This window comes from Aricia agestis, chromosome 11, assembly GCF_905147365.1.
Source record: "Aricia agestis chromosome 11, ilAriAges1.1, whole genome shotgun sequence".
NCBI lineage: Eukaryota > Metazoa > Arthropoda > Insecta > Lepidoptera > Lycaenidae > Aricia > Aricia agestis.
Window position 1 is genome coordinate 10682851 of NC_056416.1, and position 22652 is coordinate 10705502.

General features: G+C 38.4%; 1 protein-coding gene across 6 annotated transcripts in view; it reads right to left on the reverse strand.

Annotated features, from left to right (window-relative positions):
- LOC121731522 (potassium voltage-gated channel subfamily H member 8) overlaps window positions 1-21899 on the reverse strand; it is a 107624-nt gene extending 85725 nt beyond the window's left edge. For all 6 annotated transcript variants that reach the window (XM_042120981.1, XM_042120980.1, XM_042120979.1 and 3 more), the window contains exon 1: window positions 21793-21899. In XM_042120981.1, the coding sequence (XP_041976915.1) occupies window positions 21793-21868 (76 nt within the window). In that variant the 5' untranslated portion in view covers window positions 21869-21899. The remainder of the gene's footprint in view (window positions 1-21792) is intronic.
- Between the last annotated feature and the right edge of the window lie 753 nt (window positions 21900-22652).

The following is a 22652-nucleotide window of genomic DNA, read 5'->3' on the forward strand; positions in this document are numbered from 1 at the left end:
CTTTTCATCCCTACCCTCCCCTATTACCCTGTTCCCTCTTAAAAGGCCGGCAACGCACCTGCAGCTCTTCCGATGCTGCAAGTGTCCATGGGCGACGGTAGTTGCTTTCCATCAGGTGACCCGTTTGCTCGTTTGTCCCCTTATTTCATAAAAAAAAAGACATACACATCCTAATCTATTACGGCTTTGTTTTATTACACCCGGTATATAAGGATAAGCAAGCCTATCTACAGTTATCCGCAGTAAACATTCGGTATTTACTAGACTCTACATATCATTCCGATTTTAACCAGACGTGTTTAGAAATAAGTCCATAAAACCGAATTGTATACCAATTACACTCGCTGCGTTATTTGATGTTCTTTTATATTTAGAAATTTAAAAATACCGATTACTGTGATCTCATGCCAATAAGTAATTTTCTTTGTTCTGTTGCGACCTATAATTCATTGATTGAAACTTTTTTCTGATGAGATATTTCCAAAGAGAAGAGTTTTGACTACTTTAGTCATTGTAACTTCTATTTTAGGTTACTTCATAACTCCTAGGCCAGGATTTCCCAATCTTTTTCAGCCTGCGGCGCAGTTACACGTCACAATATTTTGTCACGTAAAGTAGGGCGCTACTTTACCTAGCTATTACAAAAAGTTATATTATACCTAAGTAAACACTAAACATCTTTCTTTAATGATTAAAGTTAGGTTAAGCAGGTAAATGAGGTCAATTATAAAAAACAAAATAATATATTTAATCATGATCTATCTGCTTTACATAAATAATAATATTATAATTTTATTTAATATTATAATATTTGTGAATGGAGGATCGACTCACGGCGGCGGCCCTCTTGCCTTTTCCGGGGCACCAGGGCGACGCGGCGCACAGTTTGGGAACCCCTGTTCTAGGCTATTTCCAGGGTTGGTTTTTAAATGAAAATAATTGATCAGGGATTTTAATGCAGATTTAGTTAAGAATTTGATAGAGGCTTGTAGGAGTCCTTGAAGGAGATCCTTCCCACTTTGCGTCTTGTTCATAGTTATTACATTAGTTTTTTACATGGTGCAAATTGCAATGCACGGCAGTTTGGGGACATCGAGTTTATCGCGCGGGAACAGTACATTTTTCAGGGATAATAAGTAATACAATATACATACATCATAAACGGGCATCAAAGACGTAGGTGTCAAGGCGGCCAAGCTGAAGTAGGAGTGGGCGGGTCTCGTGCATGCATCCCGACCGAAGTGACGGGTTTCAACAGAGTGGGCACCCGAAGACGGACGCCGCCGCCGAGGCCAGCCTAGAAAAAGGTGGCGTGACGAGCTGGAGGCATACCAGCCAGGCTGGCTATCGGTGTCGCAGGAGTGAGAACAGTGGGAGATCCTGGGGGAGGCCTTTGCCCAGCAGTGGGACACTATAGGCTAATAAAAAAAAGTATCCCAGGACGCAAAGTAGATCCATACAAAATTTCAGTGAAATCAATTCAGCGGTTTAGGCGTGAAGATACAGATAGGCGTACTTTCGCATTTATAATGTTAGTATGGATATCGGTTAGTATAATTAAAATTTTTGATATTATTGATAACTAGGTCAACGGTATGTGTAGATTACTAGAATAGCTGTATTACGTGGACTGCACCCGTGCTGATTCCGAGTTCATTGCACTGGACTGCAATCTGCTGGCGCCAGCTGACCACTTGAACGGTGTAAATAAAACTGTATGGTTAGTCTCGCTTACGTCTAGAGTGCAGATAGTCTTGGCGCATCGCAAACAACGTGCAAACCCATATAGCATGCGTTAATTTTACCTTGCTTTACATAATTTTACTTTAAGCCTTAAGAGGAGTCCACACCGCCCTTTTTTCCATACAAACGTTGTCCCCTGTTTCCTCCCTGGATAATGCTAGTAGAGTTATAATTTTTTTCCTGAATATTTACGGCCACTAATACAATGTCCTTATGTTTTCTTTTTTTTCATAATTTAATTATTAAATAAGATATGAACGTTCAAAAACCCAAAAAAATGGCCACATTTTTCCGCTGTGTTCAAACATCCAGAAAACAGATTTGGCTAGATTATACAAAAAAATAAATAAAACATAGGAACACAGCTCAAGCCTTTCTTTAATCTTTAATGAAAAAAGTACTTAAATCGGTTAAGTTTTGGAGAAGGCATCAGGGGACAAGGAATCGTTGATTTTCTGCAGTTGTCTCTATCGCGTTCTGCGGTATAGGCTTGAGGTAAGGGAGTCAGCTATAGATATTACACGTACTTTTTCTTCATTTCTCTAGCCCCTGGTGTATCCTCTTAAGGCCATCTCCTTAGCAAACGACCTTGACCATACGTTTTCCGCGTTGCCGAGATCGCGCCAAAATCCTATTTTTTTTTACTTATCTTAGCTCAAAATTGACGTAAAAAATTCAAACGTCCAGAACGTAGACGCCGTATCGTGTTTATGTGTTCCGGCCCTGACTCTCCCTTAGTTTTTATTATTTGTAGGTCTAAACATACTAGGCCGAAAATACGCGGCCGAAGTTCAACATGATTACGCCTGCAATGCGCTACGCATACAATATAACGCGACGTGATTTCGGCATGGTGTGTCATCGGTAATTTAAAATACACTGCAGTCGTAATCATACCGAACTTCGGCGGCGTATTTTCGGCCTAGTGTGTTTAGACACGAGTGTTGCTGATTGATTGATGTTTTGACTGAGACCAATCAAAAGCGCTAATGAAAGATAACGTCTTGTCTAAAATCCCCAGTTTGTAAAACAATATAATATACATTTTTGTATTTCAGAGATGCTACTTTCACAATGAACTCTCTACAAGGAACACGTACAAACCCTAAAGTATTATCACTTATTTTTGTTACACCCTGTATAATATTCCAAAGTGATAACAGTATCACGTGGCCTTCGGCGGAATCTTGTAAAATAAACGAAAAAAGGGAAAATATAAACGAAGAATGTTTTTCTACCCTTTATATTCATTACAGTCTTTTCAACATTATTTATAAGGGATTATATTAATCTACCTGTTTTGCGTGGGCTATCGTATTCTCCCCGATGTTAAATCTTAATAAAAATATTTTTAGCTTCCAAACAATCCATAGTCCATACTAATTGACATAGTGATTTATCAACTCACAGCCCAAACCACTGGACGGATCGGGCTGAAATTTGGCATGCAGGTTGATGTTATGACGTCCTCCGTCATCCGCTAGGAAAGGGTTTTGATTAATTCCAACCCCAAGGGGTTCAAATAGGGGAAGAAAGTTTGTATATAATAATACTTCTTAACTAGAGCGAAGCCGCGGGCAAAAGCTTGTATTATATAAATCTGTATATATAAAACTCAAAGGTGACTGACTGATTGACATAGTGATCTATCAACGCACAGCCCAAACCACTGGACGGATCGGGCTGAAATTTGGCATGCAGGTAGATGTTACGACATATGCATCCGTTAAGAAAGGATTTTGATAAATTCCAACCCCAAGGGGTTCAAATAGGGGATGAAAGTTTGTATATAATAATACTTCTTAACGCGAGCGAAGCCGCGGGCAAAAGCTCGTATTATATAAATGTGAAAGTCTGTCTGTTACCTCTTCACACTCGAACCGCTAAACCGATTTTGCTGAAATTTGGTATGGAGATACTTTGAGTCCCGGAAAAACTTACGACACTCGCGCGATAACGAATTTTTGCGCAACTGAGCGTTTCTTTACCGGCGTTATCTAGTGTTTTAACATCCTTAATTCGAGAAAAAGCAAACAATTGCACTCCGAGACTGCCGGCAGGTGTTAACGAAACAGCGAGCTTAACTTTTTCTGATCAACCCAAAAAGTGCCAAACGCCGTAGAAGAAGTTTTCTGTGAAAAAAGTATGAGTACTTAGTATAAAGTTATAGCTTTCTACATCGATTTCGGTGACTGGCAAGTGTTCATTAAAACCAATTCCGATTATGCCTACAATAAATAATAATAGCTCCCACACCGGTTTCGGTGACGGTGGCCGGTTTCATTGAAACCAGGCCAGCTACGGAGGAGTAATTTTATAGTGCCCAAGTGTGTGCGCAATACACAAGAGCACTCTCTATTCCTTTACTCTCATAACCCAGTGGGACGGAAGACCGACACGACCGGCGAGAGATCAGGCGCAGGACTTACATGCCCATCCGACGCATGGATCATCTTACTTGTCTGTCAGCCTGTATTGTCCTAACCAAACTTGGAAATGACATGTTTCCAACGCGGGAATCGACCCCACGACCTCCGAGTCAAGAGTCGCGCTCTATACCACTAGACCACGGAGGCGTTATGGCCGGAGGATTATATTTAATCATGAGTTGATCTATGAGAGTTTGATCTCTGATTATATATAATCAGAGATCAAACTCTCTTTCTTCTTCCGTAAGTCACTTGCCAGTTGCCACATTTTTGCTTCATTTCGTTTTGGAAAATACCGCGCCGCAGAATCTCAAGAATACTATTAATTCCTACCTTTAATTTCATACCTTTTCCTCAGATGACCACTATTATAGGCATGTAAGATTCAAAGACTTTATTTGTAAACCACGACGTAATATCTACAAAATATAATTGTACAAACTTTAGTACCTTGTGCAGGCATTTGCTTAAATATAAAGGTCACTTAGCTTAGAAATTCCTCAGAGATGAGAGAATACGTCTAATTATAACCTACTTGTGAAGTTTGACATTTCGTGTAAACTAGTTAGGTCCCTCCAGGAACTTGCGACAATAATTCCTGATGACGCGTGACATCTAACATGACTTCACTTTGACAAGGGACGGAACTGAACTTGCAATATTCTTGCCAATGAAAGCGATATCCGATACGTTATATATGGTAGAATGTCTGTTTTGAAATTATATAAATAAATTCTTAAGCCACACCGCACACTATCCGAAATTTCCTTCCGGCGAGTTCGAGCTCACTCGGCTCAGTACAAAATGTAAGAGAGCGCGATCCGTCAGAAACATTTGAACTGACATCCGATCGACGTCATCTGAGTCATCTGACACATAATGTCAGACGCCCGCCGGAACGCAATTAAAAATGTCTGCCATCCGATAGACGGCATCTGACAACTCAACCGGACCGGACGTCAGATACAAAATATATGAGCAGAGTGCATTCCGGCAGGCATCTGACATTATGTGTCAGATGACGTCGATCGGATGAGTACTCTGGCGTTTCGTCCCAAGGTTTTTAGGCCCAGTGGGCCCAATGACCAGATATGATTTTTTAACATTTTATCATCTGGCGATTGGTCCCACTTTTATGATTCATTATTTTCTGGCAAGAATAATCAGTTATAACCATAATATTGTTTTGTAAATTTAAAAAAGATCGGACAATTTGCGGCCGGCCTAAGACTATTTGATTTCCTAATGTGGAATTTAGATTTGGAATTTCGTGAGACTAGCGCTAACGTTCGCTTTACTTTAATCGCGAACGCGCTGGCTTGCACTCGAAACGAACGTGCGGAATATGACCCGTTCGGAAAAAAGAGAACGAGTGTAGTATTTTCTATTGATTCCATGCATTCGGATTTCCGAATATGGAAAATGAATTTCGAAATCAAATACGGAAAACGCGTGAATTCGGCCAGCCTAAATATAATAATTTGGTCAATCTTACATATAAAAATCCCTTGTCACAATGTTAGTTACCGTACTCCTCCGAAAAGGCTTTACTGATTTTTACCAAATTTATATGCATATTCAGTAGGTCTGAGAATCGGCTACTGGCTACTTTTTATATTGAAAAGTGCATTTGTTGAATAAATAATAGTAAATTATTACAACTCGAGACTGACGGCGACCATTGTTTGTGCGTCGCGACGGGATAGCGATGGACGTTGCCATGGTGACATCAGTGACGGATTAAGACTACTTGATGCCCTAAGCAATCCATGCCTGTGGGTCCCCCTATCCGTATCTGAACTAGAATCGGTCTTTGAACCTTTACTCTTCTGGTGCCCCCTCAGACGTGATGCCCTAGGCAATTGCTTAATTTGATTAAGGGCTAATCCGTCACTGGGTGACATACTTATTAAGTCAGTTCAATTAAATAATATGGGCAAAATACTTAATGTGGCAAAACAATGTTTGCCGGGACATCTAGTTATATATATATAAATTTTTAGCTAAAACAAAAAAAAAAGTTTTAATGCGCTTACCTTTTTAATGCTACTCGTAATGAAGTAGCTATTTAGCTATCTGTAATACCACGAGCAAATTTTGATTAAGTACGTCTAATATTCAGTATCCCCGATTGTTTCAATAGAAATAAATGTTTCAGTCGGTATCTAAGGGATTCAAACGACGTAACGGAAGTTTGCGACTGAGCTATAAAAGTAAGTAAAGTTAATAAACAACACTTGAAACTTTATAACTTTATAAGTACCGTAACAGTGCCTTTGTCCACCCTAGGTATAGCGACATTTATTAAATTTACTTCGCGACCACTTTTTGTACAACAAATGGAGGGTAACGGCCGCACTTAGAGACATTTAATGATTAACCTTAACTTTACTTTAATGAAGTGTTTGACAAAAAATGTATGGAAGTTTTGACAAAATCTTTATTTTATTACATTTATCATTAAATCTTTTTAAGTGCCGTAAAATTGTCATTATAACATAATCGATAAGCGTTCTTAGGGTTCCGTAGTCAGCAAGGAACCCTTACAGTTTCGGTCTGTCCGTCCGTCCGTCTGTCTGTCCGCGGTTTTGCTCAGAGACTATATAGGGCCTACAAAGCCGTAATTCGGCGTGGATGCACATTTTAATGATGCCGACAAAGTAGTATATAAAATCTAAAAAAAAAACATTTTTTGCGGTACCTCCCCTACACATCAATGCGGGGATGATTTTTTTCTCATCTACCCCACCGTGTGAGTATTCTTAGATCATTTTCCGATTTAGGGATCCATTTGTGAAATATTAAGAGTCCGTATACGAAATTTTGCCGATTTCGCTGATTTAACAGACGTGATTTAACAGTTAAAATACAGTATTTCTTTAAGTTTTAATGCACAACATGTAAGATCATTTCAATTATAATCTAATGTTAGAGCTAGATTTTTGTTTTTTTTTTTAAGTATTTTTAAATAATCCAACTCAAACCCGCGACAGTTTTGTGATTTTTGCTGTAAAAGGTTTAGAATATCACCTGTTTATGGATTGTAGTGTGTGTTGGAGTAAAAAAATATGTAACTCGGCAAAATTTTAGAGAAAATGGGCAAAGAATTGCTGTTAATTTCTGCAACTTGGAGCTGTAATTCATAAAAATAAAACGACAGAAATAATCTATAGATAAAATTCTATCCAATTCGAGAAAAAAGAAAAAAAAAAAGAAAAGCAAATTGTGCCAAAAAACACGATTCAAAACAACCTAAATATTGATATTTGCAGCCTTGAGGCTGCCTTACGGCGAGTAATATAATGTGAGATTTAGGTTGTCTTGAATCGTGTTTTTTGGCACAATTTCTTTTTTTTTTCTTTTTTCTCGAATTGGATAGAATTTTATCTATATAGATTATTTCTGTCGTTTTCTTCAAAATTTCGTATACGGACTGTTAAGTTTTAAAGTGGAAAACATCGTTAGAGTCGACTAGTGTCCCCCCCTTCTACCAGCTAAATGGTTGCTTCTGAAAATGTGAAAAAAATCACGGGAGAATGAAATATAAGTACTGAATTTAAAAGGAAAATTATCACGGCTAAGAAGACTTCATAAGTTATTGAGTAATAGTCGATCAACTAAAATAATGTATTCAGAAAAGTATAAAGGAACTTTTCGTTCAAATTCCTTTAAACGTAACAATGATTTTATACGTGGGAGAGCCATGCTTCGGCACGAATGTGCCGGCTCGACCGGATAAATACCAGCGCTTGCGCTGTGTTTCGCCGAGTGAGTAAGTTTACCGGAGGCCCAATCCCCTACCCTATTCCCTTTCCTACCCTCCCCTACTCCCTTCCCTTCCCTACCCTCCCCTATTACCCTATTCCCTCTTAAAAGGCCGGCAACGCACATGCAGCTCTTCTGATGCTGCGAGTGTCCATGGGCGACGGAAGTTGCTCTCCATCAGGTGACCCGTTTGCTCGTTTGAATCCTTATTTCATAAAAAAAAAAAATGATGATGTTGTTAGTAGTGTAAAACATGTTATAAATAATAATATGTAATTCATTGACCATTTAAAAAATTATCAAAAACTAGCGATACTCGTACTACGGAACCCTATATTGCACGTGGCCCGACACACACTTGGCCGGTTTTCTATCGTTAGTAGTTTTAGAAATCGCTAGGTATGTATATTTTTTAAAAGAAAATATCTATGCTTGTTTGAAACATGTTTAAAATCTCTTAATAACTTCATTACATACAAGCTTTTGAAGGAAAACCCTATAGTTATTATAGTGTTCAACTTTTTCGGGATAAAAATGTGTTTGCCCAATAGAGCCAAAACTTCAAAAATATGAATTTCACAGACATCCAAACAAAAACAATAATTATTATTATAGTAACATACACTAACAGGAAAAACGTCGTTTGAACCGCTTTCAAGTTTAGAAAACTCATATTATTTATTTTACAAAGAAACCGTACACTTTAGTTCCGTAATGAAAAACGCATTAAAATGAGGATCAAAGGAATGAATGATGAAACGGCGTATACGGCGACGTGTTTGAGTTGCGGTCGGTAACGTATTTTCTTTGTTATTTCGTACATTTTCCCGGTACGTAACCACAGTACATAATTTCGAGAAACCCCAAACGAGGCGGGAGTTTTCACCTTGACGTGATCTAATTTTGCATGGACTGCTCTCCACTTTAAGGATAACCATGATTGCAATCATGATCACACAGTTAGGATAATGGGCAATTAAGAGGATTCCACACCGCCATTTTTTCCATACAAACGTTGTCCCCTGTTTCCTCCCTGGATAATGCTAGTAGAGTTATAATTTTTTTCCTGAATATCTACGGCCACTAATACAATGTCCCTATGTTTTCTTTTTTTTCATAATTTAATTATTAAATAAGATATGAACGTTCAAAAACCCAAAAAAATGGCCAGATTTTCCACTGTGTTCAAACGTCCAGAAAACAGATTTGGATAGATTATACAAAAAAAGCAAAACATAGGAACACAGCTCAAGCCTTTTTTTAATATTTAATGAAAAAAGTACTTAAATCGGTTAAGTTTTGGAGAAGGAATCAGGGGACAACGAATAGTTGATTTTCTGGATTTTCTGCAGTTGTCTCTATCGCGTTCTGCGGCATAGGCTTGAGGTAAGGGAGACAGCTATAGATATTACACGTACTTTTTTTTCATTTCTCTAGCCGCAGTGGTATCCTCTTAAGAGTGAGTATAAGCATTTGCACGGTACGCGGCACGATTAGCTATATAATATTATTATTTAAATACATGCGAGCTAGGTTGGCCTACGGTGGCGTAGATCAAGAGAAGTGGACAACTTTGGGGGAGGTATTTCCCTAGCACTTAGTGGGACAGCATAGCCTCTTCATGTTCGAATCGCATATACATATTATAATATAATACTAAAAATATAAAATAAACGCCCATTGGCCCATGATGGACATAACATTATTATGTCCATCATGGGCCAATGGGCGTTTTCACACTGCGACGATAACGACACGACACGATAGACGATACCACAGAATAGATACCTAAGGGCCACCCCGCCCACCGCACATATACAATTTCAAGTGGGCCGACTATTGTACAAACTAAATTATTTTTTTATGAAATAAGGGGGCAAACGAACAAACGGGTCACCTGATGGAAAGCAACTCCCGTCGCCCATGGACACTCGCAGCATCAGAAGAGCTGCAGGTGCGTTGCCGGCCTTTTAAGAGGGAATAGGGTAATAGGGGAGGGTAGGGATGGGAAGGGAATAGGGGAAGGTAGGGAAGGGAATAGGGTAGGGGATTGGGCCTCCGGTAAACTCACTCACTAGGCGAAACACAGCGCAAGCGCTGTTTCACGCCGGTATTTCTCCGGTCGAGCCGGCCCATTCGTGCCGAAGCATGGCTCTCCCACGTATAAAATTTTCCTAAATTGCGTAGTGTCACAATTTAATTGGACAACTTCATCGTGTACGCTACCAGCCGCAGACTTTTAGATTTAGTTGGTAACGGTGTTGCTAGCCTAGCGACATGCCTGTTAAAATGCGTAAAAAGTCATTGATCATACCTTGCATATATTAAACTTCGATATTATCCAGATAAATTTTAATGAAAAGATCCAGATAAAAAGGTAATAATAATATATATCCATTATCCATACTTCCATACTAATATTTTTTTATTATGTAATTCGGGGCCGTCTGTGGGCTCTGTGTGTAAAAATATGTGTACGTACACACTTACTCAAGCATGATTGAACATAAATTCTAAGAGATTAAATTGTCAACTTGCCGATACGTGCCGACTGGACGTCAAAAAAAGAGTTCTGCTGTATCACACGTCTCTTTTTACCACGTGTTACTGATAGTGACATCTCGCTTGCTCTCGCACAACTTGAAATTGTATATATGCGGTGGCCCTTATCTATTCTGTGGTATCGTCTATCGTGTCGTGTCGTTATCGTCGCAGTGTGAAAACGCCCATAGATGGCGATAAAAAAAAATGTAAAGCGACTAAAGAAATTTTACAAGCTAGCTTCGCCTTCACAATTAAATAGCTTAACATCATTTAAGTGTCAAATAGAGAGGCAAACTACACCTGTCCAAGCTATTACACGACAAATTGATTCTGAAACTATGCGGTTATAGTTTACCAGAGGAGTTTAAAATCTAAACTTTGTCCATTCCACGGCCACTCACTTTGCCTACCAACTTTTACTATACGAATAATGGACTAAAGTTGAAGACAAGAGTAGATAAAGTGGGTAACTAACATTTTATAACGTAAGGACTATTACTCACTTTTCCCTTATTCTTTGAACAAACCTTATAACTTACCTACTTCTTCATCATATACCTGGCGCAGCGAATTGCCAGTTTTTTTTTCTGCCACGTCGGGACTTTGAAACTTTTTGAGTGGAAAAAGCTCTTCCGTCAAAAGCGGGACATAGTAAAAGAAGTATGAATCGAATTTTTATCTTTTTATAACATGACTTAAAATTACGTTTTTAACTGACTGTAGACAGCAAAAGTAGCCATAGAAAATCCACCCCTCTATCTCCCACACTCTTATCCCAGAAAAGCAGGACTGAATCTGTCCCGCGCGGGACATTGAATTTTGGTTTAAAAATCGGGACGTCCCGCCAAAATCGGGACGTCTGGCAACGCTTCCTAGCTATCATAACATCCACATTTTTTGACTTCAAATCATTTTCCCGGTCCTAAAGCTTCCATATTTTATACAAAAACGACAATTTTCAAATCGTTAGTTACCCACTTCTACCACTCATGCTTTCAGTTATTAGTAGAAGTGGTAGCATAAAGCGGAAAATAAAACTAAACTTGTTTTATTGGTCGCTATAACCAGCGGCTACTAAATAAGAAACGGTGGGAATAAAAAATACATTTCTCCTAATGAAATTACTGTAGTAAACCATTTATTAGATTCGTTATTTATATTGCAAATTAGTTTTGATTACTAACTTGATCTTACTAACCTAATCTTTTATCTGAATTAACTGGAGTTAACAATTCGGGGGCACTAGTTTAGTTTTAGGACTTTCAAGCTTTCACTACGAAATGTATTTTTTAGTAAAAATACATTTCCTAAACTAAACAAGTTCACCCGTATTTTAAAATCCGTAGTTAATATATTAGAAGTAAAAACTTTTAAGCTTAAAGCTTGAACGGAGATTCTTAGGACCATGATAGAGTACGATTTATGACAAAAGAGCAGAACCTGTAGCCAAGACCTTTTATTTATCGCTTCTTTATAGAATCGCCGATAAAAATGTATGGACTTAAAATTAGACAAGTCGAACGTCAACTTCATATTATCGAACGTTTATTGTCAATTCCATACACTTTGATCGGCGATTCTATAAAGAAGCGATAAAGAAAAGGTGTTGGCTGATGGGCCTGAGTATGATTGAATGGACTTACTCTGGAGGCGAGTATCTTTCAAGGCGAACAAGGGCTACGTAAGATCTCGGAAACTTTACAATAGTCACTTCCTCTCATAAAAATATTGTTACGTCGTGATAAAGTTACTAATACAACTTAACCTAAGACAACCATCTTTATCGTAAGTACAATTTCATGGAAATAAAGACTTACTTGTATGTAAGTCTTTATTTCCATGAAATTGGTTAATACAATGTTTTTAATATATTTTTTTTTATAGTTCACAATTTCTGCCTCTATGGCGCGGAAATATTTTTAAATATAAAAAATCATGCTTTATTACGTAAAGGGATGGTTTTGGTCACTTTTAACACTTAATAGATGATTTTAAACTTTCATGATGTTTAGTATAAGTATAAGTCTAATCACACCATGCCGAAGTTCCGCGGCGGATTTTCGGCATGATTCCGCCTGTAATGTATTTTCAATTACCGATGACACACCATGCCGAAATTACGTCGCGTTGTATTGTATGCGTTTGAAATTGCTGACGTAATTATAGCACGGTGCTTAGACACGAACACGCTTAAAATATGTATAAGTAACTTTGAAATAAAACTTAAATAAGTAAAGTATAGTTATATTATATCTAAGTTAATAATACATATTACATAGTTACAGTTTTTTGTATAGATAAAAACCATTTTTATTAGACGACCTCCGTGGCTCAGTGGTGAGCGCGTCGGTAGCTCAAGCCGGAGGTCGCGGGTTCGAATCCCGCCGACGGAACAAAGAGTTTTCAAAGTTCCCGGGTCTGGATGTGTATTAAATATGTGTATGATATAATAAAAATCTTAAATATATGTATAATATAAAAGTATTAAATATATTTCCGTTGTCTGGTACCTGTAACACAATTCCTTTAGGTACTTAGCACGGGGCCAGACTGACGTGGTGTGAAGCGTCCATAGATATTATTATTATTATTATTATTTTAACCAACCGAAGTATTTCGGTGAGATTTTATATTAATATCTTTTTTTTTTTCTACGCGAACTAGTAAAAATCCATTTAATTAAGAACTATTTTTATTTTACTATTACCGATTCCATACCATACAATACCATACCATACCATACCATACCATACCATACCATACCATACCATACCATACCATACCATACCATACCATACCATACCATACCATACCATACCATACCATACCATACCATACCATACCATGATATTATAACCGTCGAATTGTTACAATTAGTCTGGCATAAAAGTGAAGAAATTAAAAAGTGGCAAAATCGTAGTGTCATCCCTTTCAAATCAATCTAAGAAAAAAGGGATGACACTAGAATAAGAATAAGTTTATTTTGACAATCACACAACACAATTTATCATTACTACAAAAATACACAAAGAAATAAAGAATACAAAAAAATACAATAATATTAAATTGTGTGACGTCAAAACTGGACCCAGCTCAGCATTAGCAGCGACTATAAGTCTGCTGCACTGGTTTTCTGCTGGGACCAAAGGTGTGACATCACAAAATATTTTTTTAAGGCTAGCAATAAATCAATATAACAAAAAAATAAAATATAAAACTACAAAAAATTAAGAATATGAGTGGCAGTCTTACTTTGCCTAAATGTGAGAGAAATAAAGAAAAAAAAATAGAAAAACAACAGAGCTTACCACTTAACACACTACGCTGTTGCCACTTTTTAATTTCTTTACTTTTATGCCAGACTATAAGGTGTCAATGCACAGTAATGTAACACCTGCACTAGTTTAAGTTCAGATGCACACTCGCTGGCGAGCTGCCAAGCCCTGGCAGGTCTATGCACAACGTTCGCAATGTTCCAAATTGAAGAGATTGTGTAGGCGCTGTTCCGTCATAGACAATAGTCGAGATGGAAAACCCTTCATTTGCATACGTAGTGATTAATAGTTCCAAGTTCGGTGACGGTGAGCGGTTTCATTGCGGAGTGGTTAGATTCATTTTGAGTGCCCAAGTGTGTACAATACATGGTAACACTCTCTGTTCGTTTAAACGTGGAATAGATCAGGCGCAAGACAGATTTTTTTAAATGCCCATCCGATGCATACAATATTTTTTTGTCAGACAATCAAGCGTTCAGCCTTTTAAAACTACAAAACATGGTTTTTTGTCTGAGTTAAATACGAAATCGTTGACTGAAATAGTTTACATTTTTATAAAATTAGGGGGCAAAGGATCAAACGGGAAAATGGTTCATTTTTCTCGTGGAACGGCGGCTAAAAGTTGCAGGAGGTGTGATCCCGAGCAATTCCTCTGAGCAGTCCCCGTGATACAACCGATAGATTTCCATATTTTCATAATAAGTCTATATTATATGATATTTCTCAGTACATTTCTATTATGGTAATAAGTCTATTAACATTTTTATCAGAATCAACAGAAGAGAGTTGACATATCTCGCAATACTGAATATATGTGGATGGAACCCATTGTTCCCCATACGTATGTAAATTCCAAAATAAACGGAGAACCGTATCTAAAATAAAGTCAACGTATACCGAATCTGTTGTATAACTCTATCTTGTTTGATGGAAGCACCTCCATCGTGGGTATCGCAGACACAATAGATTTTCAATTATTGTTATGCGACAGTCGGCTGCCCCTTGGGGATTGATGGGTTAATTAGGTTTTTGTGGGTTTGCCTATTAATAATTTTCGTCCACGACATTCAAATTTTCATCTACTCTTCGTATACTCTTCAACTATTTAGTCTCCTTTTTAAATGACTTTCAAAACAGATTTTCAATTGTTATGCGGCAGCCGGCTGCCGCTTGGGGATTGATGGATTAAAGCTAAACTGATTTTGATAGAATTTTAAGGATTTTTTATATTTTATAAGCCCCGCGCCATAAAAGAAGTATGAAGTTGCAGGCACGATCTTGCTAGCTATAATAATAATATTATCTTTAAATGAAAACCAATTCTACGGAAATTAAAAATGAAATAAATACGACAAGACCAGAGACAATTTACAGCAGCTACAAGAAAAAACGCTGGTTCGCTATGATTTGTTGGATTTCTGCTATTAAGGTCTAATAAAAGAAGCCTCGCTTACCTACATTGAAACTTTTCTGTCGAAGTTTTTCATAACTTGACAATGGATCTATAGAAATGCATTCGTTATCTATCATTGCTTATTGAGTTTTGATGATATTTTTTACGGTATCGTGAATTTAAAAAAATACGTATAGTACCGAAATCTTGCAAAAGCCGTACATTTTTCATGATAGAACTACTGTAATAGTTCTATCATGAAAATTTTCTTGTCTATTTCTGGGACTCATACGGTAGTATCATAATATGGTATCTTTAGTTCTTGACGCTAAAAAATTACATTCATGTATCAGGTAGTTTAAAAGCTTCTTCTACTAGATGAATACTTTTAACAAAAAATATTTTATATCCAAAAGGAAATAATAAAATTCGCGCAGTAGTCCAGTATACTAGATGACGCTCTCAACTCCGTCGCAACAATTCGTTTATCGCGCGGGAACCGTACATTTTTCCGGGATAACAAGTATCCCATGTCCTTTCCCGGAACTCAAAGTACCTTTATATCAAATTTCATCAAAATCAGTTCAGCGTGATTTTTTTTAATGAAATAAGGGGGAAAACGAGCAAACGAGTCACCTAATGGAAAGCAACTTCCGTCGCCCATGGACACTCGTAGCATCAAAAGAGTTGCAGGTGCGTTGCCGGCCTTTTAAGAGGGAATAGGGTTATAGGGGAGGGTAGGGATGGGAAGGGAAGAGAATAGGGGAGGGTAGGGAAGGGAATAGGGTAGGGGCCTCCGGTAAACTCACTCACTCGGTGTGAAACAGCGCTAGCGCTGTTTCACGACGGTTTTCTGTGAGAACGTGGTATTTCTCCGGTCGAGCCGGCCCATTCGTGCCAAAGCATGGCTCTCCCACGTATAAAAGGTAACAGACAGTAGATACACTTTTGCATTTATAACATTAGTATGAACGTTCGTAACCTTTATGAGATAAATTAACTCTCTACATCAACTTTAGTAATTCCTAGTAATGTTTAAAGTTAACGATAGGTTAGGCATCAAACGGCCCCCGTATCACGTATCTTGCGAGAGCAATGCGATAGCAACTATTTCGCGATAATTGCTCCAAAATCGCATCTCGTATCACGTATCAGCCAATACAATACGATTGCAATCGATCACTATACATGACACCATTGTTTGTGACATTCATGGCACCCAGCAATCGCTCGCGCGATTATTGCCAGTGGGTTGATCGCTATTTTAACGTGATAGCCCTGCAGGTCTCGCTTCTAATTACCCTCGCAAGTCCAATTAAAGGGCCCTGAATAGGGTTGCCAGGTGAGTCACGAAAAAATACCGGACAGCCAGGGGGGGGGTTGTATGGTAGGTCGCAAAAATAAAGTTTTTTATATTATAATTACGGTCATAAAATTGTGGTCGCCATATACTAATGTAGGAGCTTCTAAAAAAATTAAAATCACCTAGGTAGGCTAGGTACCAGTAACACCGACTTTTCTCAAAATACCGGACATTGTTCTGTCCGGTATGACCGTTTATTTTTTACCGGACAGGCCTCGAAAATACCGGACTGTACGCTTAAATACCGGACATCTGGCAACCCTAGCCCTGAATAAGATTAATACGAGTATCTCGGACTGTCTCATTTCATTAAAACTTTCAGATCTAATTGTTTAAATGTTTGTAAACGTAGCACTTAATTTTCGTCCCTCTTATATTAGGTTTACGCAGCCGTTTAAGTGCCCGGTATAAATATAATATTATTTAAAAAGTTACTTAGTCGTTTTACCTTAACTTAGCAGTCTTGACCCTGTTTGTTCACAAATGCTGACAGATTTGTGGACAAACGAGGGTATAGTGACAGATTTCCTCTGTCACTTACCTATTTCTTTCGTAGATAGACGCTTTTTATATGGTGCCCATGTTAGTGCAGTTAGGTATATAAAAATCCATGTACAAATTTTTCATCGCTCTCAAAGTCAATTTCTTTTATTAATTCTTTTTACGGATTCGCAGTCGAATTCCAGCACACAACACTTGAAATAAAAGGAAGAAAATTCCAGTACACGAAAACTCAAATTTCAGTCCGACTTTTTTCAGGTGATAATTAACTTGTCCAAGCTAACTGCGAATGACCGTATGAGGAGAAAGGCCTTACGTTGATTTGGAATAAGTGTTTTCCTTTTCAGTCGTTCTGTGACGTGATTTATTTTTATATGAACAATTTTCTGGGACAAGAACTTGTTCATAATAAAACTCAAACTGGAACTCGTAACTTCATTAATGTTATTAACTAGATGACCCCCGCAACTTGTTGCGCCAAAATGTCGTTTATTGCGTGAACACCGTTGATTCTTCCGGGATAAATATCCAAATTCAATTTTGTTATTAAACATAATAATACTCCCCACACCGGTTTCGGTGACGGTGGCCGGTTTCATTGAAACCAGGCCAGGTACACAGGAGTAATTTTATAGTGCCCAAGTGTGTGCGCAGTACACAAGAGCACTCTCTATTCCTTTTACTCTCATAACCCAGTGGGACGGAAGACCGACACGACTGGCGAGAGATCAGGCGCAGGACCGACTTTTTTACATGCCCATCCGACGCATGGATCATCTTACTTGTCAGACAATCAGGTGATCATCCTGCATTGTCCTAACCAAACTTGGAAATAACATGTTTCCAACGCGGGATTCGAACCCACGACCTCCGGAGTAGAGAGCGACGTTCTAACCACTAGACCACGGAGGCGTTATTAAACATACTTGAATAATATACATGTTAGTATAAAAGCTAGGTAGCGTACATCACGTCATCTAATCCCATGCTAAGTAAAAACTTGCGTTATGGCAATCAGACAACAATAATTATTGTATCCTAATATATATTTTTTACACATTCAAACACACAATCACACTACACTTTATCACGTAAAGTCTCTTTCGGAGACGTGATGCGCGCTTCGTTCGGGAGCCTCCCCCGGAACCTCCGGTAAACTACACCGGCGGGCCAGAACTCCTCCACCTCGAAGATGGATAAAACTTGAGTCGGCATTCTCAGCACAAAGGAACCGAAATTCACTTTGTGGCGAGAGTGCAGACGCTCCACCCTCAAGGTGTAGGTGGTCTTCTCGCGGTATAATATTTATAATAGTATCATAATATTATGTCCTATCCCGGGACTAAAATGTCAGCAGCTTTAGCGTGAAGAGGTAACAGACAGACAGACATATTTCGTATTTATTTTATTAGTACAGGAATTATGGATATAATAATTAATAAAAATATTTAATGGAAGCCTGGTTTCACTGAGTTTTCAAAAAATAATTTGCTTTGATTTTACATAAAATATCCGCGTTACCATCGTTCAAAAACAGTCATTTGATATAAAGCTATAAAGACTATTTTCCGATTTTATTGGCTCTGGATTAGAATTACTTACATTTTATTTGTATTAATAAATTGAATAAAATAACAGTACAGTAGAGCCCCAAGTAGAGCCGTCCTACATGACTGGGATTGTCTGTGGTATTATTTTACTGTCGTTTCTATAAAATTAAACCTTATATCGTTGAAATAAAGGTCTCAGCTGTAAAACAACTCTGAAAGCACTGTGTACACTGATAGGAACTCAATTAGTCTGAACAAGCGCGGGGAACGCCGTCGTATTGTGAAACGGAAAATGTAAACAAACAATGGCTGAGAGGAACCATTTTATTACGCTTATCAATTTCGACTGTTCCAAAGAAATGTAAATTTTCATATTCATAAGATATTGACAAGTCATGCACAATGAACATTGAATAAACATATGTTGGAATAATAGGTAAACGTTATATTGATACCTGTTTTCTGATGTCTCTTGTCAGGACTATAATATATTCAACCGTGTTTATGATTGGTCAATGTTTTGCTAGTTAATCAAAAGAGCTAGTGAACGACACACTGTCAAAAAATCTTAGAAACCAGATAAATGATAGATTAGCAGTCCTCTTCTGTATTTTACCTAGTGGCTGCTCATGATCTTAATTTGCTGATTTCACTTTTTAACACATAGAAAAAGTTTAAGTGCCTAAGTTACAGCTTACTAAATAGTTACTACTCTATTAGTGATAACAAAACAATTAAAATCTGAATTACGTTAAAGATAAATAATATTTGTTTAAAAATTAGTTAATAGAATCAGGCGTTACTTTGCGGAAATCCATAGCTTAAAATTTAGTTTTATATTATTTTTAGCAATATTCCGCGAAATAAACCTCAAACTTTAAGTAAATGAGTGAGTGTACGCATAGACATGCGTACAGTCCTCCCTCCTCTCTCACACTGCCTATGCGTACACTCGCATGCAAGAACCTGCAAACACCACCACCACACAAGCAATAATGTTGGCAAATCCGTACAAGGCCCCTCACCACCATGCAGGTTGAAAACCTCGACGCGCGTTTCGCCCCAACACCGGAGCATCCTAAGGATGTGGACTCTACGAACAACGTCCGTCAAGTCCGGACGTCACTTGACGGACGTTGTTCGTAGAGTGTGCGTAGAGCATGCGAGTGTACGCATAGGCAGTGTGGGAGGAGGGAGGTGCTGTACGCATGCCTATGCGTACACTCACTCATTTACTTAAAGGTTGAGGTTTATTTCGCGGAATATTGCTAAAAATAATATTGTAGCGGCGTGTGTTTAGCTACATATACAGGCTCGAAAAAACTAGAACTACTAAGGCCTATGGTGAATTTTGTGAATTTTGAAATAATAACAACGTATAGTCTTAGCGTATCAAAAAATGTATTCTCGCGCAAAGTTACAATATTCTAGGATCCCCTATCCTAGGAATAATTAGCCAATAGGCGACGCGTACGTGTATTGTTTCGTATATCACGACATTTTCGCGCACTATGATTGGATATACAAAATGTCACGGGAAACTAGCACTTAAGTCACAAACAAATATAAAACTATTTTTTTTTGTTTAAAAATTCATAGAGCTTTGCAGAGGCTTTGCAGGACAGCCTCTGCGGAAGACGATATATAATCTACCTAGCCGTGTGTGTGTGTGCATAATATCACTATGTTTTGCTCTAATATGGCTGATATACATTTTTTTTGGGTCGGGAAATGCCATTATGCATCCCCGGCAGTGCTGGGGAGGACAACCGGGGTATGTGGGACTCGCTGCGACCGATGGAGTGTTCCTTTCTGCGCCGCTACTGACAGATCACAGATCCACGGGAAATGTGGGGCCACCGCAGTTCTATCAGCGGGCGTCTGCCTGGTCGTTGGCAGACACGTCTGTATGGGGGCGTTTAGTTGCCCCTCAGGCCAAACAGAGACCCTACTAAGGCTTGTCTAGGCCATTCCTCTGCGTTTGCGTCGCGATGCACTGGAATACACAGCGCATCGCGACCCGCTTGGGGGATGGCTGATATACCCAATCTTGGCAGTAAAGATGCGAGAACAGGTTTCGCAAGTTAGGGTGCAGAAGACGATAACTATGCTTCTTAATTAATATTAATTTCATAATTGAAATTAATGTACATTTATCTTGATTATTGTCATAATTAATTGACTATTTTCTGATTCTAATAACACTTTAACAGCTCTTAACCATTATAACGAGCGTGATATAACGAGCGGTATGCATTCACCTGTATTTTGTCAAAGGCACATACACCTGCACAGTATGAGTAGTACTTGACTATCTGAATTTCATTGTGAAGTCGCACTAGCTAATGATCATTTTAATTTGTCGTTTGACAGATATACTGCAATACATGTATGTTTCTAAATGAATAATAGTGATAATAACGCAGTTCAGTTCAGGCGCGGTCGCAGCCTGAAATTTGGGGGGGGGGGGGTCTCTCAGTAGTCACTTCACTATATTTTTTTTATCTGCGCCCTCGGACGGTTCTGGGTTCACAGCAGCTGTGAACTCCCCTTCTTTCATAAAAAAAAAAAACTGAGCCATAGAGGTCGTCATTGGATACTTCATTCATTTCAGCAGCACAAAAGTGACAAAAGACACAATGTTTTAGTTTAATTTTCTCTTCATTTATTATTCCATTTCCTTTTAGCAGTTACAATTCATGTTGATTGCTTACATTTATCACGACTAAACCACATGCAAATCTCACGCAAATACGCTGGAACACTTCAGAGCTCTCGTCGAAAGCATTTCTCTGTTTCCGGCGTGGAGCGATGTAATACTCGCATAAAGCATTTGATAAAATAAAGCACTTTAAACAGTCTTTTGCTTCGCTTAAATATAATATAAATAGCTAGCTACATTTATAAATATGGCCATTGGCCTATATAAGTTAAATGAATTAAATGCCAACATGTCTTTAATATTTTTGCTTAGTATGTTAAATGGGATATTAGCACAAAAGACAGCGTTACATGACCGCTACCGGACTGTCCATGACTCAGAAACCCTCGCATGACTTCGCAAACATTAGGTTATTACAAAAGTCGTCCAACTCCATTATGTCAGATCTTAAACTACACAGTCTTCATCGCACTGCCTTTAGTAGCAACTAAAACAACACCTTGACTACCAGGCTATAATTTTATACTTCTGGGTATTTTGACCAAAGAAATAATATCGGAAACTCACGTGTGCCATCGAAGCGCGTGGCGATGGTGTCGAGGAAGGTGTTCTGGGGCGCCAGCAGCCCCTTGCGCACCGGCATCACCCGCGCCGCGCGCCGCGCCCGCCGCCCTCCACCTGCGAGGAAAAGAACCATGAGGAAACAGAATTAGGAAGAGGTTATATTGCTCCGGTACGTAACAAAGTATACTTTGCTACGTAAACTAATTTGTTCTAAATATAAGAGAGGTATAGAGCGCTCTATCGCTATTTTTTAGGCCGTATTAAGGCTCTTTCGCTATTTTTAGGCCGTATTTAAAGGTTATTGGTGTTTAACTGAACTAATAAGCAGCTGTTATGGCGCTTATTTTATTGCTAAATTGATTGTTAGTTGGGTAACAATGTAAACGTTTAACACTATAAGCATTTGCGTTAGGTTGACGTGTGATAAGACGGTGCAGCATTTACTATCCCACGTCATCTCCTTTCCTTTGCGCCATTAAAACGTGGCGTTCGACGTAGCAAAGCATCAATATGGCAGATTATAAAACATATTTTATGTAAATCATCAGGGTGTCGCTGCAGCAAGGTAATAAGTCTCAGTCGCTTCGAGTCTGCCAATAACAATTTGTAACTGTAGTCGCTTGAGTGTATTGGATCACATAATAAATTAGACCAATACAAATGAGACCTTAACACTTATTCAGTAAAAAAAATATTGATGCCTCGTTAATATACATCTAACAACTTTGACGACCTCTGTGGCTCAATTGGTTGAGTGTGTGGCAGCTTAAGCCGGGGGTCGCGGGTTCGAATCCCGCCGACAAAACAAAAAGTTTTCAATGTTCCCGGGTCTGGATGTGTATTAAATATTATGTGTATGATAT